At 36.8% G+C, this 27401-nt stretch overlaps 2 protein-coding genes across 2 annotated transcripts; both read left to right on the top strand.

Moving 5' to 3' along the window:
- Positions 1 to 9504: 9504 nt before the first annotated feature.
- Positions 9505 to 10440, top strand: LOC122199819 (olfactory receptor 8B3-like). The gene has a single exon (XM_042905158.1). The coding sequence runs from the start codon at positions 9514 to 9516 to the stop codon at positions 10438 to 10440; it is 927 nt and encodes a 308-aa protein (XP_042761092.1). The 5' UTR covers positions 9505 to 9513.
- A 13111-nt stretch (positions 10441 to 23551) lies between these two features.
- On the top strand, positions 23552 to 24490 carry LOC122199800 (olfactory receptor 8B3-like). The gene has a single exon (XM_042905135.1). The coding sequence runs from the start codon at positions 23561 to 23563 to the stop codon at positions 24488 to 24490; it is 930 nt and encodes a 309-aa protein (XP_042761069.1). The 5' UTR covers positions 23552 to 23560.
- Positions 24491 to 27401: the final 2911 nt, after the last annotated feature.

The following is a 27401-nucleotide window of genomic DNA, read 5'->3' as shown; positions in this document are numbered from 1 at the left end:
GTGTGTCATAATGGGAAAATTACATATGTATAGGAGACTGTGTGTGTGCATGTAATATATTTTTTGAAAGGTATTTCTTTTTTTAAATTTTTTGAACATTTTAATTTATTTTTTAGAGACAGACAGAGCACAAGCCAGGGAGGGGTAGAGAGAGAGACGGAGACACAGAATCCGAAGCAGACTCCAGGCTCTGAGCCGTCAGCACAGAGCCCGACGTGGGGCTCGAACTCACAAACTGTGAGATCATGACCTGAGCCGAAGTCAGATGCTTAACCAACTGAGCCACCCAGCTCAGTTACTCAGTAAAAGATTACTTCTTTTCATCCTTTTTTTTTAAGGCTTAGTATTATCTTTCTGGTAGCAGCTTTATTGATGATTCACACATTTAAATTAAACAGTTTATGCTTTACTCACAGAGTTGTGCAACCATTGCCACAACATATTTGGGGACCTTTCCACCATTCCCATAGCTACTGGTCTCCTATTCCTCACCCCAATCTAGGCAACCCCCAATCTAATTTCTGTCTCTATAGATTTTAAATGCCTTGGATAGTCCATGCAAACAGAGTAATACAATACGTGGTCTTTTGTGACCAGCTTTTCTTACTTGGCTTACTCTTTCCAAAGTGCTTCCATATTGTAAATTGTAAAGTCACTTTGTTTCTTTTCTTTTTTCGCTAAGTAATACTCCATTATGTGCATACACTTCATTTTGTGGTATAAATTTTGTTGAATTCCAACTCATCTATTTTTTTCTTTTGTCTCATGTGCTGTAGGTGTCATATTTAAGAAGCCACTGCCTTAATCCAAGGTCACAGAGACTTACTCAGATATTTTCTTCTGTGAGTTTTATGATACTACTTCTTACATTTATATCTATGATTTATTTGGAATTAATTTTGCTTCTTGTGTGAGATAGGAGTCCAATTTCATTTCTCTAAATGTCAACATCTACTTTGTTGAAGAGATTATTGGCTCTCCATAGAACATCTTGGCATCCATGTTGAAAATCAAGTGATCATCAGTGTGAGAGTTGTTTTTGCATTCTCTTCATGGAAATATATGTATATATGCACCTGTCATGAATTTAAATGAAATCAATTTATCTCTATACTCTAATTCTTTGGTTTTCCTTCACACGTCACTTGTCTGAGTTCTTTATTACATTTGCATTTAGGCCTTTTTATTTCACCTGTTTAATAGTTAAAAACAAAGGGATGGGTGGTCTTAGAATGCTTTCAAGCTACTATATGGATTAATTTTGATTACCCAGGCCCATAATATTGAAGATGGGGAGGAATAAGGAACAGCTTTAATTTTTTTTCTCTCCTTGAATTAACTATACTTTGAACAACTGCTTCTTTTATCTCCTAACACTCCTCTAAAGAATTTAAATACTATCTATAATCACAGTGCCTTGCATTAGATTTCCAGAACTTGTTCATTTTCTCACTGAAAGTTTATCACTTTCAACAACAAGCCAGTTCCCCCCGACCCTTCCCAGCCCCTGGTAACCACCTCTCTACTCTTTCTATGAGTCTGGCTTTTTAATTTTTAAAATTATTTTTACATGTTTATTTATTTATTTTGAGAGAGTGTGTGTGTGGGTGTGGGAAAGGAGCAGGGAGAGAGAGGGAGAGAAAGAATCTCAAGCAGGCTCTGAGCTGTCAGTGCAGAGCCTGACTTGGGGCTCCAACTCATGACCCTGAGATCATGAGCTGAAATCAAGAGTTGGATGCTTAACTGACAGAGCCACCCAGATGCCCCAAGTCTGGAATTTTTAGATTCCACATACAAGTGATATCACGTAGTATTTGTCTTTCTCTGCCTGATTTATTTCACTTAAGAAATTTCCTCTAGGACCATCTATGTTGTAAATGGCCGAGTTTTGTTATTTCTCATGGCTGAATAATATTCCATTATATGTATGCCTCATACTTGCAATTTACTGAGAAAGTAGGTCTTAAAAGTTCTCACCACAAAAAGGATATGGTAATTATGTAACTTGATGGAGGTGTTCGTTAATACGGCTGTGGTAATCATATGGCAATATTCATTTATCAAATAAACACATTGTACACCTTAAAGCTACACAGTACTATATGTCAATTCCATCTCAATAAATCTTGAAATGAATTCAAATTCTTCTCACATTGAGATAAAGGGAAGTGAAAGGAGAATGCAAAATAGTTACCAAAATTTTCTTCCACCATGTTAAAATGTATATAGTATTTTGTAGTTTTAAAAGTGAGACTAATATGTATATAGCAAGGATCTTAATTTGGCTTTTATTTTTTTGAGTTTATCTAGTTATTTTGAGAGAAAGAGGGAGAGAGAGTGTGTGTGTGAACAGAGGAGGGGCAGAGAGAGAGGGAGAGAATCCCAAGCAGGCTCTGCACTATTAGCCTGATGGGGGGCTCGATCCCATGAACCATGAGATCATGACCTGAGCTGAAATCAAGAGTTGGAATCTCCGGGCGCCTGGGTGGCTCAGTTGGTTAAGCGTCCGACTTCAGCTCAGGTCACGATCTCATGGTCTGTGAGTTCGAGCCCCGCGTCGGGCTCTGGGCTGATGGCTCAGAGCCTGGAGCCTGCTTCCGATTCTGTGTCTCCCTCTCTCTCTGCCCCTCCCCCATTCATGCTCTGTCTCTCTCTGTCTCAAAAATAAAAATAAAAATAAAAAAAACGAAAAAAAAAACTTAAAAAAAAAAAAAAAGAGTTGGAATCTCAACAGACTGAACCACCCAGGTGCTCCTTAATTTGACTTTTAAAAATATTCACTCATATGTGGAATTTAAGAAACAAAACAAATGAACTTAGCAGCACAAAAAAAAAAAAAAAAAAAGAGGACAACCAAGAAACAGATTCTTAATTACAGAGAACAAACTGATGGTTCTCAGAGGGGAGGTGAGCAGGGAGATTGGTTAGTTGATGGGGATTAAGGAGGGCACTTGTGATAAGCACCAGGTGTTGTATGTAAGTATTGAGTCACTAAATTCTATACCTGAAACTAAATTTACTGTATGTTTACTGTGAGTAACTATATGTTAACTAACTGGAAATTAAATAAAAACTTGGAAAGAAAGAAGAAAAAATATTATTAAAGCCCTCCTGGGATATTCCTTACAGCATTTTTTTTCTTTTAAATTGATTTGAGTGTTCTCTAAGATAAAAGTCCCCATCAGAGGGAGATGTTTACTTAGATTATTGCTCAAACATTAATTTCCAATTGATAGGGACGTACTTGGACCACATAACTCTATACCCTAATTCATAGGGAGAAGTAAAACAGATTAATCTTTCAAAATGTTATAGTGTTGGTACAAAAGAAAATTCTTATTTTTAGGAGAATTGTAATTGTAAGAAGTCTCTCCCCTAAAGACCCAGTGTGCCTTCTCTCTTTTACTATGATTTATGATCTAAATTGCGTGGAAAATTTGTGAACTAGAAAAATCTCAGAGGCAACACATCTTTCCCTAGAAGAGTCATTGATAGGAGAGTTGATACCCAAAATAGGGTAAACCCCAGATTGCTGCACTTCTCTTTGAATAATACACATGGTGTCATGTTGTAGGGTTTGCTAGGACACATTTATGCGTTCTATTATCCAGAAATGCAATTGTTCATTCCCTTTTCACCAGGATTTTTATACTTTTGATCTGCTCAGAAACTTTATATTGTCACAGTATTTGGGTACAGGAAAGAGCAGCTCTCGATCATGGCTACTTGGTTTGGAGCAGGGGGTGGGAATTAAATGCACTGGTCACACAAGTCATGGATTGGTAGGTCGTTTTTCTGCCTCTTCATTTTTACTCGGGATCCAAGAGAAAAACAAAGTTAGGCCATCCAGCTCTTAATAGTAACTTCCATTTTCAGTTTTATAGTTACACTGTCTTTGAGATGGGGAGCTTTGGTTTTTATAAGAATGCCCATGAAGAAAGCCTTATGTCTCCTTTTAATGCCACAGCTAGTGGAGTCTTCTAGTAGAATTTCTATCTAGCCTTATTTCATATAATTAATAATCTACTTTTTTTTTACCTTGGATCCTTTTCCAAAACATTGCATCTTGAATTTCCTTCTCTCTCTCTTTTTTAAACCTAATTTTGTGAGTGTAAAAGTTTCAAAATCATATGTGTGATGTTGGAAAGATCCTAAACATGGACCTTAGATACAGATCTTAGATCATAGATTTAGAGAATGAAGAAAGACCTTTAAAGTGAAGTCTGCTATAGACTGAATGTGGCTTCCTTAAATTCCTATGTTGAAACTTAATCCTTAGTGTGATGGTATTAGGAGGTGAGAATTTGGTAGTTGATTAGGTCATAAGGGTGGAGCCTTCATGAATGGGAACAATGCCCTTATAGAAAAGATAGCAGAGAGTACCCTTTTTCCTTTGGTCATGTGAGGACAGAGCAAGAACACAGCGGCCTATGAACCAGGAAGAGGTACCTCACCAGAGATGGAATATCCTGGTGCCTTGATCTTGCACTTCCCTGATTCCAGAGCTGTGTGAAATAAATTTCTCTTATTTATAAGCCACCAATCTATGGATTTGTTATAGCAGCCAAAACAGGCTAGCACAATGCCTGAGTGATCTTTTCCATCTTTCTCCCTCTAGAATTGTCATGAAAAAAAATTCCATAATTGTGGGAGCACAAGTCATTGTTTTATGCTTGGAGCCACTTACTTTGAGCAGTTTACACATTTGAAGAAACTCAGAGTCCGATGCTTTTTTACTACTGAGAGAATCCCCTCTATATGAGTAAATAAATGATGCCCTTCTGCCCTTCTCCCCTACTAAATATAAGTGTGTGTGTAAATATATGCTTTTATGTATTCATAAGATGAATAAGAATTCAGAATTCATTATACTAGCTTCTAATTTTCTTGTAGTGTCTTTGTCTGGACTTGATATCAAGGTAATGCTGGCCTCATAAAATGGATTTGAAAGTCTACCCTGTTCTTTAATTTTATGGGAGAGTTGAAAAGGACTGTGCTACTTCTTTAAATGTTTGGTAGAATTTCTACTTGAAGCTTGGATTTTCATTGTTGGGAAATTTTAGAGTATTGATTTAATCACATGTCAGTGACAGTTCTGTTCAGAAATTCTATGTATTCATGGTTCATTTTTGGTAGGTTGTATGTTTCTACAAATTTATCCATTTCTTCGAGATAATCCACTTTTTGGTGAACAAATGTTCATATAATCTTCTTTTTCTTTTTCTTTCTGTGGCACCTGTTGTATTGTCTCCTCTTTCATTTCTTATTTTACTTACCTGAGTCTTCTCTCTTCTTCTTTTTTTTTTAATGTTTGAAGGAGACAAAGAAAGAAGAGAGAGAGAAAGTGGAGGGAGAGGCAGAGAGAGAGGGAGACACAGAATCCAAAGCAGGCTCCAGACTCAGCTGTCAGCACAGAGCCAGATGCGGGGCTCAAACCTACAAACCAGGAGATCATGACGTGAGCTGAAGTTGGACACTTAACTGACTGAGCCACCCAGGGACCCCTCTCTTCTTTCTTATTTAGACTTGCTAAAGGCTTGTCAATTTTACTTTTTAAAACTGCTCTCATTTTCATGCTTTACTATGATTTTCTATTTTCTATTTGATATATTTCTGGTTTTGTTCTTTTCTTTCCAATTCCTTGAGGTATAAAGCCAGGTAATTTATTTGAGTCTCTCTTCTTTTATAATATAGGTGTTATCATAACAGAGTTCCCCTTTGGTATATATGTGTAAGCCTAACACACACCCTCACATATTTTCCTATTTATTCATATGCTCGAATACATTGATAGGGGCTGTAGACTTGATTTAAGGAAATATTTCTGACATCTTGCTTTTGTCATTTAAAGATACGTTATTGAATACATACATGTATTTTGTGTCTATTAACATTTTTAGTGATATCTATTTTTTGATACTTTTGTCTACTAACTTTTGTATCAAAACTGAAAGAACATTACCCCCCAAATGTTTTTTTAAACATTTTATTTATTTTTGAGAGACAGAGACAGAGTGCAAGTGGGGGAGGGGCAGAGAGAGAGGGAGACACGGAATCCAAAGCAGTACTCAGGCTCTGAGCTGTTAGCACAGAGCTGGATACAGGGCTCAAACCCACCAACTGTGAGATCATGACTTGAGCTGAAGTTGGGTGCTCAACCAACTGAGCCATAAGGCAGTCCATACCCACCACTTTTACAATACAATATTCTGTACTATGTGTTTACCTTTATCAATTTGTTTTAGACTTTCTTAGGCTAATGTGATGTTGTTTAGTGTCCTTTCTTTTCTCTTTTTTTTAAAAGGTATATATATATATATATATGGTATATATATATATATATATATATATATATATATATATAGATAGATATATACATAGGGAGAGAGAGAGAGAGAGAGAGAAAGAAAGATCAGGGAAGGGGCGGAAAGAGAAGGAGAGAATCCCAAGCAGACTCCACACTGTCCGTGCAGGGCTCGAACTCAGGAACTGTGAGATCATGACCTGAGCCAAAATCAAGAGTCAGATGCTTTAACTGACTGAGCCACTCAGACACCCCCAGTGTCCTTTCTTTTCAGCTTGAAGAATTCTCTTTCACATTTCTTATGAGGCAGGTTTAGTGGTGATGAATCTTTTCAGCTGTTGTTTGAGGAAAAATTTTCTCTCTCTTTCTTTTGGAAGGATACTTTTGCTATTTACAGTATTCTTGGTTGCCCACCCCCCCCCCCCCGCCCCCTTTTTTTTTTTCTTTCAGCACATTGAATAGATCTTCCCATTCCCTTCTGACCTGAAAGATTTCTGCTGAAATCCATTGAACTCTGCTGGAAAATTCACGGATATTCTTATGGGGGGGTTCACTGTATGGGATAAGTTGCATTTCTCTTGCTGCTTTCAAAATTCTGTCTTTGATTTTTCAATAATTTTGAATGTAGTGTGTCCAGGTGTGGATTTCTTTGCAGTCATCTTTTTTTTTTGGTCAGGGGGATCCTTTTTATTTCCTGGATCTGGATGTTCATTTCTTTCTACGGATTTGGGGGGTTTTAAGCCATTTTTACTTTGAGAAATCTTTCAGGTATTTCTCATCTCTTTTTTTTTTTTTTTTGGATCCCTAAAATACATATATTTGTCCAACTGGTACAGTCCAATAATTCTCTTATTTTATTTGCTATTTTTAATTCTTTCTTCATTTGATACTTTGATGGCTAATTTCACATGACTTTTTTTTTTAAATTCTGTGATATTTTCTTTTGTGTGACCTTGTCTGCTGTTTTAACCTCCTAGTAATTTTTCCAGTTCAGTGATTTTTTTTCTTCAGCCTCATTATTTCTGCTTGGTATTCTTTAGAGTTTTCTGTCTCTTGGTTGACATTCTTACTTTTTTCACGTATTGCTCTCTGACTGCAGTGAGCATTTTTATGATAGCTGTTTTGAATTCTCTGTCAGATAAACGATGTATTTCCATTTCATTAGGGACAGTTTCTGGAGATTTATGTTGATATTTCTGGGAAATACTTAGACTCTCTGGGCTTGTGTCTGGACATTAGACAAAATGTCCACCTATCGTAATCTTCATGGTCTAGCCTTGTGCTAGAGAAGACCCACACAAAAAGCCTGGCCAGATAGTGAGAGCCTCTTACAGTTCATGTCAGTCTATCCCACTTTCTTTGTTCTTTTTTGCTTCATCGCTTCTGGAGTATGTCAGTTCCCATCAGCACTCTAAAACAAGCAAGGCTGAAGTCGGTTCCTCAGGCAGCCCCCTAATAATTTGGGTCATTAGATACATGGTTAGAGGAAGAGTTCTTTACTGCTAGCTCTGGGCTGAGTCAGCAGGGCATGTGTATGTGGGGGCAGAGGGCTATTGTGAGTTCTAGCCCAAATTGCTGTCTCTGTCCTCTGTCACCTGTTTAGCTAAACTATGCCATGGCCCATGGCTCCTCACCTTTCTGAAACATGCCTAACATAAGCTAGTCTTATGGAAAGCTCCTAAAAAACTTGAGGCTTTGGATGTATGGTGCACCTCTTCCCTTTCCCAGGGAGTAGCTGGGAGCTGAGGGATTTTGTCAGAATCACATGTGCTATGCCAAGATAGGTATTATGACAAAAGGGTATCTTGAATTTCCCTAACAGCTTCAATATGCCTGGTTTCATGCATGAATTGGGTAAGGGACCTTCTTAACCAGTTTCTAGATTTTTTTACAAAGGGAATCTGTACATAAGTTGTTTTTTGAATCAGTGTGTCATGTGGAGAAGTAGAGATTAAGGCTTCCAGCTTGCATAATTGGAAATGGGAATTTATTTTTGGCTCTTCCTTGAGGGGTCATACAGTCTCTACAGGGAAGAGAAAACTTGAGCAGATTATTGAGTCCTTGAGGCACCGAAGATGGATTCTGGTCCAGGGTGTATATACAATCCCCATGGTTTCTGATTACACTTAGAAATTTTCCTTGGGGAACACACTGAGCAAGCTTCTGCCTTGTTTATAACTAACATTATATAGTTACACTCACATTAAATCTTCTGTGACTTACCAAGTGGCAAAAATGATAATAATAAAGACTGTTTTTGTCTTCTGTTTGAGGGAACTAAAAGTCATAATCAGAAATTAAGATCTAGAGTTCTAAAAGATTTCCAGGACATATCAGCAATTAAGTGTGGGCTGAATTCTCTTTGAATCAAAAGAACCAAATCCTCAGAGCCGGAAATTGCCCTTCCATGACAATGGGGATAATAACAATGATAAGGAAGCACCAATGTTTTCTGGCCTAAGGTGGGTGAGCTTCTGAATTTCAGCTTAATCAAGTCCTCCTTTTTGGAGATGGAAACCTGAGGATCTAAGATATGCCACTATTTTTCCCAGTTTTGCAGTCCTGAGACTCAAGTGAAATTGGCAGAAAAATCTGTCCAAAGCAAGGAATGTTTAGAGATGTTGCAAGGGCTGGTCAAGGAATGCGTTCTGTGAGTCAGTAAGTTTCTTCTCCATGGGCAAAACTTGCTACTCCAGATTTGAGGCTTTTACTCTGTGACATTGGGCAGTAACTTCTTGTAGACTGGTCCCTTAGTTTCAGATTAGAAACAGTCTAGTTGGTTTCCACCACACCAAGTATAATCTGCATTAGAGGCCAGCTCCAGGTTGCAGCTTCAAATTTTACTGGTGAAGAGAGGGCGTATGTGAATGAAAATGAGAAGAAAGAAGGATAATTGTGTCCTCATGTAAACTTTTTCTCCATAAGGGAGAAGGTATTTCCCATAGTTATGTTTACATTTAGCAACATTGCTCTTCACTCTATAGGCTAAGATTTGACATTCTTTGTTACTTAGCTTGCAAAGACTAATAAGGGGAAGCCTGAGTCACTCAGTATCATGATAATGGCAGTGGAGTCTTGGGTCCAGGTTGGGCTAGTCTCAGACCTTCTCCATGCATATACTGCATTTGGGAAAGGAGAGATGGTGGGAAAAGCTGAGTTTTTCTCTTTGTAACTTTTTTCTTCTGTGCTCACAGATCCCTTTAGAGAAGATGGCTCCTGGAAATGGTTCTTTTGTGACTGAATTCATTCTGGTGGGGCTAACAGACCTACCAGATCTCCAGCTCCCTCTGTTCTGCCTGTTTCTAGTCATGTATGTGGTCACTGTGTTAGGAAATTCAGGCTTGATAACTCTACTTGGACTGAATTCACACCTACACACCCCAATGTACTTTTTCCTTTTCAATTTGTCCTTCATAGACCTCTGCTATTCTTCTGTGTTTACACCCAAAATGCTGACTAACTTTGTATCAAAGAAAAATATTATCTCCTACAGGGGGTGCATGACCCAGCTTTACTTTTTCTGTTTTTTTGCTATTTCTGAATGCTATGTGTTGACATCAATGGCCTATGATCGCTATGTGGCCATCTGTAACCCACTTTTGTATAATGTTGTCATGTCCCCTAAAGTGTGTTCCAGCCTTATGCTTGGTTCATATTTGATGGCATTTTTGGGTGCTATGGCTCACACAGGAAGCATGCTGAGACTGACCTTCTGTGATGCAAACACCATCAACCATTATTTGTGTGACATCCTCCCCCTTCTCCAGCTCTCCTGCACAAGCACCTACGTGAATGAGCTGGTGGTTTTCATCGTGGTGGGCATCAACATCATTGTGCCCAGTGTCACCATCTTTGTGTCTTATGGTTGCATCCTTTCCAGCATCCTCCACATCAGTTCCACTGAGGGGAGGTCCAAAGCGTTCAGCACCTGCAGTTCCCACATAATTGCTGTTTCCTTGTTCTTTGGATCATGTGCATTTATGTATCTTAAACCATCTTCTGCTGGATCTATGGATGAGGGGAAAATCTCTTCTGTCTTTTATACCAATGTGGTTCCCATGATGAACCCTTTAATCTATAGTTTAAGAAACAAAGATGTTAAACTTGCCCTGAGGAAAGTCCTGAGTAGGAGATAGTTATAATCAGAAACTGTATCTCTCAGTGCAGTTAGTTACATAATGGGGAGATTTTATGTTTAATGAAAACGTTTTTTTGCAGTAGCCTTCTTAGTGTATTCTTTTCTTAACATGTTAAAGGAAATTTGAGTCTTCTCTCTATAATTTACTTCTGGTCTTTATCACTAGGTCTTTTTTTTTCTTCATCATTTGCACGATGTCTTTACTTTTTTCCTGTTTAGCAACAATATTAAATAAGAAATGTATTATCTGACTTTTTGAAGTTTTTCATTTTGAACTCCTTTTTTCCACTCGAAAAAGATGAATAGTCTCCAGATTATTGAATTGGAGAACAATAGACTGACACTGTACCATGGGGATTGTTCTTATCTGCCACATGCTATTAGAAGCATAAATCACTTACTGTGTATATACTCTTGTTTATTTCCTCTGATTGGCAAGAATATGTCTTTTTCAAATGGGAGAAATCGAAGGTTCCTGAAAGACTATTATATTTAATCTATTTTGCATCTGTAAACATTTTACAGCAGGTTTCTTTTGGCAGAGTTTGTTTTCTTTTTTCTTTTCTTTTCTTTTCTTTTTTTACTTTTATACGGTCAAAGTAGCACATACTGATCAACAAAAGATATTTACTCTATGAATGGGGAAGTGAAGCTCAGAATAGTTAATGATTCATCAAAAGTCACACAGCTTAACAAAGACAAGATCTAGAGTATCCTCATAGTCTTCTGATTTCAAGTCTAGAACTCTTTGTAGTATGCTTTGCTTCTACCTTATTATTTTCATTTCGGTGAACAAGGACTATGAGAAAAGATTTCTAGTTTGAAGGTTGATTCTGCTTTGTTCCATGCTGGGTATTACATGGATTTCTCTCATGCTGGGTATTACAGTTTTTGTTCTTTGTTTAGGTAAACAGGTTCTTGCTTCTTCTTGTTGAGAAAGAGAGGGCCCTTTGGGGAGATGATTGGCTCAAATAAGGATGTTACTTATGGACAAATTTAACCACTCTATTTGGTTACATCAAAAACCTGGCATCAAGCACTACAGAATAAGGTAGTTTGTACACAATACAGTATAGAATAAATTTTTCTTAAAAAACTGAATTTGGAATATTTGTAAGGTTTTATATTTCAGAAAAGAGGGCATGGAAGAGAAAAAAGCACAGAAATGTCTCATTAGGCCAGGATTCAACAAGACACTTGACCAGTAAATAAGCGATCCCTCTGTGGCTATGGTCATGAGTGTTAGAAACCGCATTCTGAAATTATATCATTTCTGCACAGTACTGTGAATGTATTCCAGTGTCCATATCTAAAATGGAATTATAATACACAGTGACTAGATCAGTTGTCATTTTTCATAATGAAGACAGGAAAGCTGTAGTCACATTTGGCAGTAGGTAGACAGAGGGCAGTAGCTTCAGGAGATAAAGAGTAATTGGAACTCAAGTTAGGAGAAAGGAATTTACAAAGTAAAATGATGGATAATTAAAGCCCTTGCTGTGACTCTCCTTTGCTTTCTGGAGAGCCCTAGAAATATTATTGAGTTCACATGATTTGTCTGGATAGGAGAATAGCACAAGTCATTTGATATTTAAAAATGTGAACTCACAGGGTTGGAGGACCTGAGAATGATTAAATCACTTCTGGGTTTTTTGGCTTCCATATGCTACTCCTATATATATTTTAAGGTACAGAACTTCAAATTTCAGCTGAGAGAGCAATGGCAACTTGAAGGAAACATTTGGTGAATAAGCCAAATTGTGGTAAAGTCTTTACTGGAAAGAATGTGGATTTTTTTAAGGTAAGAAAATGTCATTTTATTTTTTATTTTATTTTTAAAATTTATTTATTATTCTTTTTTTACTTTATTTTATTTTTTTTTTAAGTGTAATTTATTGTCGAACTGGTTTTCATGCAACACTCAGTGCTCATCCCAACAGGTGCCGTCCTCAATGCCCATCACCCACTTTCCCCTCTCCCCCATCCCCCCATCAACCCTCATTTTGTTCTCAGTATTTAAGAGTCTCTTATGGTTTGTCTCTTCCCCTCTCTGTAACTTTTTTTCCCCTTCCCCTCCCCCATGGTCTTCTGTTAAGTTTCTCAGGATCCACATATGAGTGAAAACATGTCTTTCTCTGCCTGACTTATTTCACTTAGCATAACACTCTCCAGTTCTATCAACATTGCTACAAATGGCCAGATTTCATTCTTTCTCATTGCCAAGTAGTATTCCATTGTATATATAAACCACATCTTCTTTATCCATGAAAATGTCATTTTAAAGATCCTTCATATGATTTGTCAAGGTGCAATATATTTTCTAAGATGCTTCTAACAATTTTCATTATTTACCATTTTCCCATCTCCACTCAATATTTAAGTATTTTGAAACTTAGCTTAGGTGGTTTGTTGGCTTCTTGGGTGGCAATATGCTCTACATGGCAAACAAAAATGGCACTATACCAGACTGATAAAGGTAGATTTTCATAATGCAACATAGTAGAGTTACATTCTACATGTGGATAGTTTCCAAAATTGGTCTCATATGGTCAATAGCATTACTCCTGAAATTTGATTAGGCTAAAAGCATTAGAGACTCCTAAAAACTGAGAACAAACTGAGGGCTGACGGGGGGGTGGGAGGGAGGGGAGGGTGGGTGATGGGCATTGAAGAGGGCATCTTTTGGGATGAGCACTGGGTGTTGTATGGAAACCAATTTGACAATAAATTTCATATATTTTAAAAAAATGAAAATGAAATTTGATTAGGCTAGCAAATATCCACACTGGGGACAGACATGATGTTTTTCTCTAAGAGTGGCACAGTTGGTTTTTCTCTCTGGCATTAGGACATTTCACTGTATGTTCAGCCCAGCCCTAGATGAAGTAGTTGGTTTATATAAAGGGCTTTGTTGCACCTTTAAATATTAAAATCTCACTCAGTCTGAGGCATAGACTCCCATCTTTCTCAGTGAGTAGGATAGCTGGTGGAATCACCTATGCTGTTTAAAGTGTCTCTCTGATGTAAGGTTGAATAGACACACTTAAAAAATGAAGATATATCCAGGTTTTACATTTGCTCTTAGGAAGAGTGTGCTGTTGCTGTGTTCCCTGTGTGTTATATCTGTCAGTCTCTGTGTTCCTCAGGGAAGAACTTTGAGGCAGATGGGAAAGAGGATCCAGTTTCCATTTCATGGATGATGAGACTACCACTCAGAGATGTCGATGGCTTATTCCAAGTCACAATTAATACATGGTAGAAACAAGACTACGTATTTGGTGTTTTGATTCTGAATCTTGGGTGTTTTTATTATTATTATACAGAATGTACCATATTTTTTAAAATCAGGGAAACTTGAACAATGGTTTTAGTGAATAACGTGCCTCTAACAAAAACTAAAGGCAAAACACTTAAATAAGAAAAATGATCAGAAAGTATCATTCACATTTCATATTTGACAGTTCTATTGCCTAACTTAGAGAATGTGAGCATATTCTTATTTAATACAGGTCTACACAATAAATAGAAGCACAGGAAGCACATATAGCCTATAATAGTCATTGTCATTAGGTGTTTACCGAGTCCCAGGCTTAGCAGTAAGTTCACACATTCATTATCTTATTCAATCTTCACATCAGTGGTATCTGGTAGGCACTGCTATGATTGGCCCAGTGTGGCAGAGATTGCCAGCTGTTCATTTCTTCTTTCAGAACATACAGTTCTCGATATGGATACAGTTTCCTTCTTGCAGTGAGAAGCGGCATGTACTGAGTTCTAGACATGATGAAAACCATTCTAGAGACAAACTGTACCTTTTCCATATTCTCCTGACCTTCTGTGGGCGGGGTGCAAATGATGGTGAGGCCCTATTCGATGATAAAGCTGTAAAGAAAACCCAGAGAATGATTGGCACAAAATCAAGATGGAAAATGAAAGAAGAGACAGAGCTACTATCCAGTAGGGAGAATAGAGGGCTCTATTGTGCTGGCAATATTCTATTCTTACATCCGCTTGGTGGTTGTAAGCTCTTCATTTTATAATCGTTAGTGAAGTATAATTTTCTGAATCCCTAAGAGTAGAGTGAGCGTTCCGTTCCTTGGCTTGTATCCCATTGGTGTTTGGTTTATAGAATTTTTTATGTATTTAAGCTAAATTTTACAATTAAGATTACATAACTTAAATTAAAGCCCCTCTTAAACCAAACATTACAATAATCCATAAACAGAAAATGAGAATAAACTCTTGGGATGCCTTCTGAATACACAATGGCTACCACTGAAAAGAACCACCATATGTGGTATAGCACTTATAGAACAATGCAGACCACTTCAGGACAGAGACCGTTCCCCTTATAAGCCCAATGAGGAATTTCAGTGTTTGTGGAATTAGGAAAGTCAATGTACAATCCCATTTTATGGGTTTTGTAGTAGGGTATGTGTCATTATACTGAGGTTAGTGGTGTGGTAAAGATAGTATAGCTCTCATTCCATATTATATACCTTCACTTTCTGAATCTTGTCTGCTTTCTTCATAAAGTCTTTCCTTAAAGAATTTCTTTAGGTATACCCGTAATGAAAACCATTTGAAAATACAGAAATATGGCAGCATTTAGGCATAGAGAAAAGACTGCCTCAGTCATTGGAAGTACTATAAAACATAGTGGTTGAATCAGAATTGGGTATCACAATTGTAATTTAAGTTCAGAGGTGATTCAACAGCAAGTAACTTTGTGTTGAGTATTAGCATGTTAGATGAGTGCATTTTATAATCTCACCTGCCTAGATAAGCGCTGTTCTAGAGATCAAGGTAGACCTGAGTGTGAATGTGGAAGTAAAGTGGAGACTGAATAAGTCATTGACCCTTGGTCTTTGTATGTTATGCTCTAAGTGGGATTTATCTTTCTCAAAGTAAGTTGCTATTTGGACTCACCATGAACTCATTATTAATTATTTGATTTATAAAAGCGACAGTGACATGTGATGATGAAAAGATGGTTAAAATGAACAGTTTGGCAGTTACTGCTAGGAATGATAAAGGTAAAAGAAACATGAAAAACTAGCACTGAAGGGACAATCATGTAAAATAAGGGCCAAAAACAAGTGCTCACTCCCCACTGATATTGAGATTATGAAATGTGAACAGATTAACATTACTTTAACAGAAATCTGTCTTGAGTATATGAATTAAATTTCCAAAATTAGCAAAAGTCTATTCAAACTGTGATTCAATGGTGTTTTTTTCATTTGCTCTTTCATTTAGTTAGGCAAGAGTCTTCTAATACCCAGTCACACAAAAAAAGTCACTTAATTAGTCCCTAAATTTTGAAAATCCTTCCTACTCTTCAAAGAAAGCTTAAGTCATAGGTATTTGTATCAATGAATTGTGGATCTTGTCTATTGAAACTGAAGTTGGGGATTGTAGCTCATAAAAACTGAATAGAATTCTAAATATTAGGTAAGTAATTACAGATTAAATTGTAGAGTGAAAACTTATCTTTCACATCTTGGAAGATTGGTATTGTAGCTGATGCACCTTTGACCTTTGACCCATACCTTTTTCCCTGCCCAAAATCACTACCTGTTTTTCCCTATCATATTACCCACTGGTCTTTCCTTTTCAGAGCATTTTCTGATTCCCTAAGACTAGGTGAAGGTACCCTTCTTTGGCTTGTATCCCATTGGTGTTTGGTTCTACTGTAACATGTATTGCATTGTATTATAAATGTTTTAACATTCACTTGTCAATCTCAATAAAGTGGATTTTTTGCCCCTTAAAACAAGCGGGTCTTTGCATACAGCACAGATTCCAAAAATGTGGGTAAGACAAAACCGTGTTTTAATGCTCAGTTAACAACTGTGTTCCAGGCACAAGGAAGAAAATGTAGTTAAGTAGGACTTTACACTTTTTCACACCTCTGATACATTCTCAGTGAGAAAGGTGGGGTGGAGGTGACCAAGCAATCTGAGGATCTCAAGAAACTAATCTGGTCTGTTCAATCAGGAAACCGACGGCTACCGGCCAGGCTCATCAGATACCAATCTTGTTACATTAGATACCCTGGAAACAGATGTCCATTTTGATTCTTATGGGCTAGCTAGATGTAGTCCTGACATTTGCGGACAGTTTGCCAGACATGTGCTGACATGGCCACGCACAAGTCATATACACACATACATGTACATGCTTATATATAAAAAGCTGCTTGACATACTTACATTTCCAAAATAGCACTGATGACTATACTCAGACCAATCTCTAATAATCTTAATATTTTAGCTAGATTTATCTTTCAGTCAAGTGAGCTTCAGTGACTGGCTATTTGATTGAAGAGTCCCGGGTTTCAGTGAAGAATATCCCGGGCATCTCTTCCCAGAAAATATCTCCATCCCTTACTAAAGTATAAGATCTCTAGAGGTAACAATTACTTTGTGAATTGTTAATTCTTCAGTTTCTAGTACCTCATAGGTGCTCATCTAGTTTATTTGAATAATTAGTGGCAGAACAATAGGTATGGTATGTCTCATGCTTGTAGTCAGTTGCAAGATAGTGGTATTTGATGCCAGTTAACTAGAGATTTAATAAGGTGGCTTCCTGATTTAGTCTTTCATATTAATATTTTTTCTTTGCACATAGAGTTAATTGGAAGCTTTAAGTAAGTACTGAGATTCATGCTCCTTAATCAGAATATATGACTTTATTCAAACAGATAAGCATTAGTAAACTTTTAGCAGCTATGCAATGATAAAATTGAAAATATGACTTTAGTATTCAGTTTTACTTAGACACCACTTAATTTAACCATGTTCAGTTTTATTAATAAACTGGGTTTCCATATCTAGGCCATTGCTTCATTTCACCCTTTTCCCCAGCTTAACTTTGACTTAGAGCTGCTGTCAAAATTTTAAGTGAGAACTCTAAGGCTAGAACTGTATCTAAATTCAGAATTCTTTTTTTAAAATTAATGCCCTGGGGGCACTTGGGTGACTCAGTTAAGCGTCCAACTTTTGATCTCGGCTCAGGTCATGATCTCACAGTTCGTGACATGAGCCCCACGTCGGGCTCTGCCCTGATAGCACAGAGTCTGCATGGGATTCTCTCTTTTTGTCTCTCTGCCCCTCCTCTCCTAAAAATAAGTGAATACACATTTAAAACATTTTTTGAATAAAATTAATTTCCTGAGCTACAGTAGGTTACAAATAGTTCATCAAAATGAATGGGAAATTGAACAGGGAATTAAAAGAAAATAAATATTGAAGAGACAGCTCCCCTGAGTGGGAAATGAAGAGGCAGATGTGTTATAGTTCTCCATGAACTCTGCCAGTTTTATGGCCATAAATTTTCTCTCATTTTAAAATAAAAATGTTATTTATTTAAATAGTAGCTCTTAAGCAGCCTCTTCAAATAGAGTATTTTAGAGTCAGTCAAAATAAACTTGCATTTTAGGAGACTTACTCAGAGTAGCCATCTCCCAGCTACCCAGAATGTAAGAAGAGGCAGTCCAAAGGGAGGAAACATCCTATGCCAAGAAATGTGTCAAATATGGAAAATACAAAGGTAAATTGGACGTGGATCCTAATTCATTGAGAAGGTGATGTTTAAAGTGAATATTTGGAAAAATATCTTTTTTAGGGAGGATTACCGGCCAATGCAAAACTCCTAAGGTGATACTTCTGGCATGTCTGAGAACACAGAAAAGCTTACTGTGCTGAATAAAAGGAGTAAGAGAGAGAGTTGAAGGAGAGGAGGGCCAACATGTAACATGGGGCAAGATCCTGACGGAAGTTGTTGGTAATTGTGAAACTTGGGCTTTTACTAAGTGAAATGGAGTACAGGAAGTTAAAACATTATACATAATATATGCATACACATATCATATAGACATAACTACCTCCTCATCTGTCACAACTATAACACTACCACTTTGATTTGAGAAACATTTGTCTCGTACTAGCATTAATACAAAGCCCTCCTAATTAAATGCCTGCTTTCCTAAAAGTAACCAGGGTCATTTTTTTCTGGCAAAAGATACCTTAAGTGAATCAGTGGACCCAGTGTTCCTCCTCTCCTTTATCATGAGTTATGTTCTAAGCTATTTAGAGAGTTTATGATCTAACAAATATCAGAGACAAAACAAAGGTTTCTTATTAGTGGGTCATCGGTAGGACAGTCAATATCCAAATAGCTTGAATTCCAGATTACTTAACCTCTCTTTAAATAATGCATGATTGTGACATTGTAGGACTTTCTAGGGCACATTGCTGAGTCCTATTTTCCAGAAGTGTAGTTGTTCATTGCCTTTACACATAGGATTTCCATTCTTTTGATCTGTTTTTAATATATCATAACTTCTACTTGAAGCTTTATTATTTATGATTAGACTCTTCAGATGGGAGCCAGGGTTGGTACAAGGATGTGCCTGAAGGGAGCCTAGTGTCTATTTATTAATAAGTAGTTGTGGAGTTTCTTAGCAAGATTTTAAACCTCAATTTATATAATTAATAGTTTTCTGATTACCGCATATCTTTTTCCAAAATTCTGCGTAATGAAATTTCCCTTTTCTTACCTAGTTTAGCTAGTCTGTTTCAAATTTTATACAATATAGTGGAAAAATCTATAAACAAGAGATAGAAATCTATAAACAAGAGATAGAAAGCTAAGAAGATGCTTCAAAGAAACTTAAAATTTAAATTTCAACAGGTATAAATTAATTTTGATCCATCAGATATTTAGTGACTAGTGATCTGTTCCATTTCTTTTAGGAGATGCTGTGGCAAAAAAACAAAAACAAAAACAAGAACAAAAAAAACCAAAAACAAACAAAAAAATGAGACACACACACACACACACACACACACACACACACAAAACCAATCGAAAAAACCATAATTGTGTTAGCCCAAGTTATTGTTTTCTGTTTGGAGACTCTTTATTTTACACATTTGAAACATTCAGGGTGTCTGATGCTTTTTTTACCAATAAGAGGACCCTCTCATGGAGTTAAACTCTTCCTCCCCTCCCCTACCATATACATATAAGTAATGTATGTATAAATATATACTTATATATGTATATTTTCCACACAAGCAAATACATATATGTTTATAACATGGGTTGAACACCCCAAGGCAACAGGGTTGATTTAAAGCTTAAAACAGTAAATTCACTTAAAAAAATAAGTATTTTCTGAATTTAAATTGAAAAACATAATTCCTATTACAAATATCTTTCACAAGCTTTTTGTTTGTGGCAGATTACATTGATGCTTTCTCCAATCAATAGTCATCCCTCCTCCAAGTACTCTTAATGCCAGAAACTTCCTTTTTTGATAGAGGCTGAAAATGGAAGATTCTCATTTTTATCAGTTTTCCTTGCAGCTAGGTTGGCCATGTGGCATAGCTACATGACTGAAGAGATGCAAAGAAAATAATCTCTTGAGACCTGGAGATGATTTACCTCATTCTATAGAGAGATATGGGAAAAGTTCTTTTGCCTTGTTGCTCGCTTTCTTCTTTGGATATATCGGTGTTTAGATGTGATTCTTGGAGCTGTAACAACCTTTTTGTGACCGTGAGGTGACAAGCCTGAGAGTGAAAGTCAACAAACTGAGGACAGTGAAATGGAAGAGACTGAGTTCTTGATGAGAGTGATTTGTGGCTGAAACAAACCTAGGTTAATCTAGTCATAAGCTTATTGCTAGGTGAGAGAAACAAGCTCCTGTTTAAAATGAGTTATTAATCGAGCATTCTGTAACTTGAAGCTAGAAACTTTCTAACTAGTAACATAAGTTGAAGGTTACATTCCCAGGGTATTAAATAAAAAAATATGTTACTTAAATAAATGAACATCTTTGTGAAACTCTTATGCCTTTTTGGGGAACATTGAAGAGAGAAACTGTCATTTATCATGATGAGAAGGTGAGGTTGTGCAGATTTAAAGTTAACTTTTAACTATTATTTTTGGTTCATCTGAATTGTGATATTTGTTCACTATACCCTAATGGTATTTGAAATATAAACATTCTCCAATATTTTTTCTTATATTTGTGAAAAGGTAAAAGTTTGTACAGCACTTAATGTGTGCAGAATACTTAAATCAATCAAAATAGTTCTTTCAAATCTTCCTATAAAATATAACTCTGACTCAATTTCTTCTTTAATTTTATCCAAGATTGAATCATAATTTTGAGACTTTTACTTTTATTACAAAATTTCAGTTGCCCAATGGGTAATGGAAAACCACTGAAAGTTCTTTTTTTAAATTTTTATTGATTTAAAAAAATGTTTTTAATGTTTATTTATTTTTGAGAGAGACAGAGACAGAATGCGAGTGGTTTAGTGGCAGAGAGAGAGGGAGACACAGAATCTGAAGCCGGCTCCCGGCTCTGAGCTGTCAGCACAGAGCCTGATGCGGGGCTTGAACTCACAAGCTGTGAGATCATGACCTGAGCCGAAGTCGGACGCTCAACCGACTGAGCCACTCAGGTGCCCCAAAACCACTGAAAGTTGTTAAACTAAGGAGGGACAGAGCTTTGCTTTCAGTTTATTCTAGCAGTAGTGTGCATGGCTATATAAGAGGAATTACATGGGAAAAGGCTAGAATAATAAGAGTTACTACAGATCAACAGTACAGTTCAGTTAAAATCTAGGAGTTTGTGTGGTGGCTGAGGGACAAGAGTGGAGGTCATTGTGAGTGTATACACTATTGCTTAGCATGTGATAAATGTGGAATGTTTCCTGAAGGTTCACAGCCAAAGAACCACATGATTTTCAGAAATACTTATTGAATTTTTTCCATGTATTCTGTACTGATCTTAACCCTAGGAGCAAACAAGAGAACTTATGGTTTATAGGAGAACATAGAGTTAAGTAAAAAAAAAAAAAAAGTCTGATGAATATTATGATGTATTCATGAGAACATAAATAATGACAACTGACATTTTTTGATTATTATTATATTCCAAGCACTGTTATAACCATATTAATAAAGAGAGAGAGAGAGTTTTTGACTATTATTATATTCCAGGCACTGTTATAATCATATTAATAAAGACAGAGAGAGAGAGAGAGGCAAAGCAAGAAACAGACTCATAACTATAGAGAACAAATTGATGGTCACCAGAGGGAAGGTGGGTGGGAGGATTTTTTTTTTATTTAAGTAATCTCTACACCCCACATGGGGCTCGAAATCATGACCCCAAGGTCAAGAGTAGCTTGCTCCTCCACAACTTCGACAGAGTTAACCAGGAGCCCCTTTTTGGGACAGATTGGGTTAAATAGGTGATGGGGATTAAGGCATGCACTTGTCCTGAAGAGCACCAAGTGTTGTATGGAAATGTTAAATCACTATATTGTGCACCTGGAACTAATATTGCACTGGATGTTAACTGGAATTTAAATAAAAACTTTAAAAACATAAAATAAAAATTTCATTATCACCATAACACAGTGAAAGAGATGCTGTTTTTATCATTCTTATTTTACAATGAACAGAAATTAAGTAACTTGCCCCAGGTATTATTGTTAGTAAGAGTGGAAGTAGGAAGATAGCATTCATACACATACCCTCTAACTCCATAGCTCCCACTCTTTTCTATGTTGCAAAGAAATTGATAACCCCGGTTACTTAAATATTGCATAGAATGGTGGTAAGCAGGATAGTCAAGTAGAAATTTCCAGTGGGCGATTAAAGTATAAACTTCAGAAGGAATATGTGTTACCACAAATTATTTTAGAGATATTGCAGAAGAGAAGACAACTGAGTTATTGCAATATGAAAAATTTGAGATCAAGAAATAAGGAAGCCTGGAGGCAGAACCCTTGCAGAAAAAGTTTCCATTTAGGATATGGGGACAAAGGTGAAATGAAACAACACAGTAGATTTCCCTTCAGAGATGAAGGTATGGGGGAGATGTACAATCCTTGGAGTGAAGTGCAAATGAGTGAAATATTGAGTCCCTAAGGAACTAAAGACATATCATGGCCCAGGGTACACAATCTCCTTATTCCTTTACACATAAAATCTATTCTCTGGGGAAAAGACTGAGCAAGGTTCTACCCTGTTTATAACCAAGCGCATTATATCCTTAAACTCATTTTAACTCTATGTCCAATCAAGCAGCAAATGTGAGGATAATAATAAAGGCTTTATTTTTCTCTGCTTCTTAAGAGGACTCAAAGTCATAGTCAGAAATTAGGATCAGAAAGATTTTAAGGGTATGTATGAATTTAAGTCTGGGCTGAATCCTCTTAGAACCAGAGCCTCAGAGCCTGAAATTGCCTTTCTACGACCACGGGGGTAAATATAAAGGATAAGGGAACACTGAAGTTTTCTGACCTAAGGAGTGTGAGTATCAGAATCCCATTTGTAATACACATTCCTTGCTTTGAGATGGAAGTTCAGAGACGTGAGATATATCACTGTCTTTCCCACTTTGTGCAGTATTGATATTCAGGTGAAGCTGGCAGGAGAATGTGTTCGAGGGAGATAAGACAATGTTCAGAGATCAGGGGATGTAGGGGATACAGTATCTCAGTAAGCTCCTTCTCTATAGATGGGACTCTCATTCTTCTGGATTTATGGCTTTTTCTCTGTGACGTGGGGTAGTAACTCAACCTCCCCTAGATGCTCGTCCCTTATTTAGATTAGAAACTGTTCTTAATTCTCACTCCATCAAGTACAGTCTGCATTTGAGGCCAATCTGCATTTGAGTTCCTAAGGATTCTGTTTCTAATCTTACTGGTGAGGAGAGGGTCAAGTGGATGAAGAAATGGTGAGATCAGAGAAGGGCGATTCTGTCCTACTCTCATCTTCTCCTTTCACCCTTAGTTTTTCCAGCAGTCATGTTTCTAGAGGTCAAGTTCACTGTACTTGCCTCTCTAAGCTAAGTTTGTGATGCCTTTTGCTATATTTGGCTTATATAGGCTTTCATAAAGGGAGACTCATTATCCCTCAGTATCATGATAGTGGTAAAGATAGATTGTATGGGTCCAGGTTGGGCTAGTCTCAGACTTTCCCATTGTACACACTCTCTTTAGTACAAGATCTTGCATGAAGAGCTGAGTTGTTTCCTAATGTAACCCTATTTTTCTGTGCTCACAGATCCCCTTAGGGAAAGAAGAATGGCTCCTGGAAACAGTTCTTTTGTGGCTGCATTCATTCTGGTGGGGCTAACAGACCTACCAGATCTCCAGCTCCCCCTGTTCTGTCTGTTTCTAGTCATGTATGTGGTCACTGTGTTGGGAAATTTGGGCTTGATAACTCTAATTGGGCTGAATTCACACCTACATACTCCAATGTACTTTTTTCTCTTCAATTTGTCCTTCATAGATTTCTGTTATTCTTCTGTGTTTACACCCAAAATGCTGACTAACTTTGTATCAAAGAAAAATATTATCTCCTACAGGGGGTGCATGACCCAGCTTTACTTTTTCTGTTTTTTTGCTATTTCTGAATGCTATGTGTTGACATCAATGGCCTATGATCGCTATGTGGCCATCTGTAACCCACTTTTGTATAATGTTGTCATGTCCCCTAAAGCGTGTTCCAGCCTTATGCTTGGTTCATATTTGATGGCATTTTTGGGTGCTATGGCTCACACAGGAAGCATGCTGAGACTGACCTTCTGTGATGCAAACACCATCAACCATTATTTGTGTGACATCCTCCCCCTTCTCCAGCTCTCCTGCACAAGCACCTACGTGAATGAGCTGGTGGTTTTCATCGTGGTGGGCATCAACATCATTGTGCCCAGTGTCACCATCTTTGTGTCTTATGGTTGCATCCTTTCCAGCATCCTCCACATCAGTTCCACTGAGGGGAGGTCCAAAGCGTTCAGCACCTGCAGTTCCCACATAATTGCTGTTTCCTTGTTCTTTGGATCAGGTGCATTTATGTATTTTAAACCATCTTCTGCTGGGTCTATGGATGAGGGAAAAATATCATCTATCTTTTACACCAATACAGTTCCCATGATGAACCCTTTAGTTTACAGCTTGAGAAACAAAGATGTTAAACTTGCTTTGAGAAAAACTCTAAGTAGAAGGTTGTGATCAGACAGTGTCTCTAGTTAGTCATGCAACAGGGAGTTTCTGTTTGTAATTACAATAATTTTATTGGCAACCTTCTTATCCTGTCTCTTTCTTATCACTTTGAAGGAGAGTTGAGTCTTCTCTCAAGAATTTCTTTTTACTTTTTGTGGGTTTCTCTTCACCATTTGCACACTTTCTTCTCCCCCTTTTCCACTTAGCAGTAATATTAAGGAAGAAATATATTATCTGTTTTTTTCTTTATCATTTTGAACTTTTATTTTTCTTTCTGGAAATAGAAGACTGGTCTACAAATGATCAAATCAAGGAACCATCAGGATGATATACTATCATTAAGGATGTCTCATCTGTCACTTGAGACTGGCAGCATGAAATGGACAATGTGTCTCTACTCCCATCTTTCCAGCATTAACTAAACAAGAATGTGTCTCCTTTAAACCTTAGATGGAAGGTTCCATATAGACTAATTGTTTGTTAAAATAACAAATTGTTATTTGTTCCAGGACGATACATGAATTTCTCTCAAGGTGGATATTGCTTTGTTTCATTTGTTTAGAAAAACAGTTTGATGAGATTTTTTTCATTGGGAAAGGGGAGGATTTGCAGGCAGGCACAGTTGGGAAATGTTTGGCTCAAATGGAATGTTACTTCTGCAAAATTAAGTAAAATGAATTTGGTGATGGGGGTTGGGGAGTGCACCTTTCGTGAACACCGGGTATTGTATGGAAGTGATTAATCACAATATCGTGTACCTGAAATGAATATTATATTGTATGTTAACTAACTGGAATTTAAATAAAAACTTAAAAAAAATGAAATGAATTTGGGATGTTAGCAAAAACTTGTAATTCACAGAGCAACGTATGGGAAAGAAAGGAGCCCAGAACATTAATTAGGCCAGGGCTCAACAAGAAACATAGCCAATAAATCAGAGCTCTCTGTGGAGAGTGGTCATCAGGACTTAGAAACCACATTTCAATTTCAATTTTAATCCTGCTTGATACAGTGCTGTAAAAATAAAGTCCATAAACCTTCCATAAAATTTATAATGCACAATGAGCATACATCAGTAGTGCTTGGGGAATGACGGTGAAAAGGTATGGAACATTTGGGGAACCAAGGGGAGAGAGGGCATTTCAAAAGATAAAGCAGTGAGTAGTAATTAAAACTCAAATTGGGGTAAAAGAATCCAGAAAGCAAAATGATACATGATAAAATTCCATTCTTCTGATTCTCCTCTCCTTTCTGGAAGGCCCTAGCAACATTACGGAGAATACAGGATTTCTTTGGATAGGATAAAAGCTCAAGGTATTTGATATAAAAAAAAGTTAACTTCCCCCACCCCTGGATTTGAGGAATGGGAACAACTAAATAACTCCTGGTTTTTGTTGGCTTCTATATACTAATTCTTATGAATTTCAGGTATAAAACTCTCAAGTTGTAGTTAGGAGAGCAGTGATAATTTGAAAGAAATTTTTGGTCAATAGATCAAATTATGACAGTGTCTTTTCTGTAGTATGATGTTGAATTATTTTTCTTTTAAGAAAACAGGCAAAGAGGGGCGCCTGGGTGGCGCAGTCGGTTAAGCGTCCGACTTCAGCCAGGTCACGATCTCGTGGTCCCTGAGTTCCAGCCCCGCGTCGGGCTCTGGGCTGATGGCTCAGAGCCTGGAGCCTGTTTCGGATTCTGTGTCTCCCTCTCTCTCTGCCCTCCCCCGTTCATGCTCTGTCTCTCTCTGTCCCAAAAATAAATAAACGTTGAAAAAAAAATTAAAAAAAAAAAAAGAAAGAAAACAGGCAGAGAAGTTGTACTCTAAAACTCTTTGATCTTAACCAAGTGACAATATCAACATTTTTAAAAAGATAACTTTAATAATATTTTCAATTTTACTTGTTTTCCAATCTCCACTTAAGATTTAGACATTGTAAAAGTTGGCAAGACTGGCATGTTGTCTTGTTTGTTTGGTTTTAGATGTTTAGTGTTGCTAAACTTTAATATATGTTTTACGTGACCACTCATATCACATTTCCTGACTGCAATATTAATATGCTTAACTTTGACTTAAGTTCTATTTATATAAAATGGTTGATCCAGGTCGGTATTTTCTTTTCTTTTCTTTTTTTCATTTATTTACTGTCCTTTTTGATAAAATTGTTCTCCTTATTGAGATTGAAGTGTATCTACATAAGTAAATATCTGTGCTCTTTGGGGATTTCTGTAGACATTGCAGAGGTGTGTTCACTCTGTTACATATGTTATCATATTTGATAAATTGAGGTGGCCCCAATTATATGTTAAACCTGGTCATAATCTTTCATTTGAGAAGTCTCAATATACAAATTAAATTTGTTTCATTTTTAGAGACAATAAACTTTCTTTCAAAATAGTTTCCATTTTTTTCAGATTATTGTTGAAAAATAACAAAAATTTAAATGAAGCTTGTAAAAGCTACGTTTGGCAAAGTTTCAAAGGTAGCAACTTAGCTATAGCTTTTAGCTAGCAACTCAAGCTCCATGTGTCTATTTGGACTTCTCTCAAAGGAAGGGAATCAAGTTAGGGTGTTTTTACATGTAAAACATGGAGTGTCATTAACAGTTTTAGCTCTTTTTGGGTTATCTGAATGGCACTAATGAGAGGGCATATATATATACATATATATGTGTATACGTATATATATATACATATATGTATATATATGTATATATATATACGTATATACGTATATATATATATATGTATATATATATACATATATATACCTGTGTTGAAATTATACAGCTAAGAATTAAACAGGTAAGCTATGGGATTCACCTGTGCCCATGAACTAGGACAGAGTTGCTTCTAAGTCAGTGTGCACACTTTGAGTTTCTATGCTTAATGGAACATGGTCCTTCTAGTTAAAGAAAGTTCTCTA

This window comes from Panthera leo, chromosome D1 (genome assembly GCF_018350215.1).
Source record: "Panthera leo isolate Ple1 chromosome D1, P.leo_Ple1_pat1.1, whole genome shotgun sequence".
Classification (NCBI taxonomy): domain Eukaryota; kingdom Metazoa; phylum Chordata; class Mammalia; order Carnivora; family Felidae; genus Panthera; species Panthera leo.
Note: the sequence above shows the minus strand (reverse complement) of the source record. Positions and strands in the feature narration are given on the sequence as shown.

Bases quoted from the DNA above. Each gene is read 5' to 3' on its own strand.
- LOC122199819 (XM_042905158.1), top strand. From the start codon at position 9,514: ATGGCTCCTGGAAATGGTTCTTTTGTGACTGAATTCATTCTGGTGGGG.
- LOC122199800 (XM_042905135.1), top strand. From the start codon at position 23,561: ATGGCTCCTGGAAACAGTTCTTTTGTGGCTGCATTCATTCTGGTGGGG.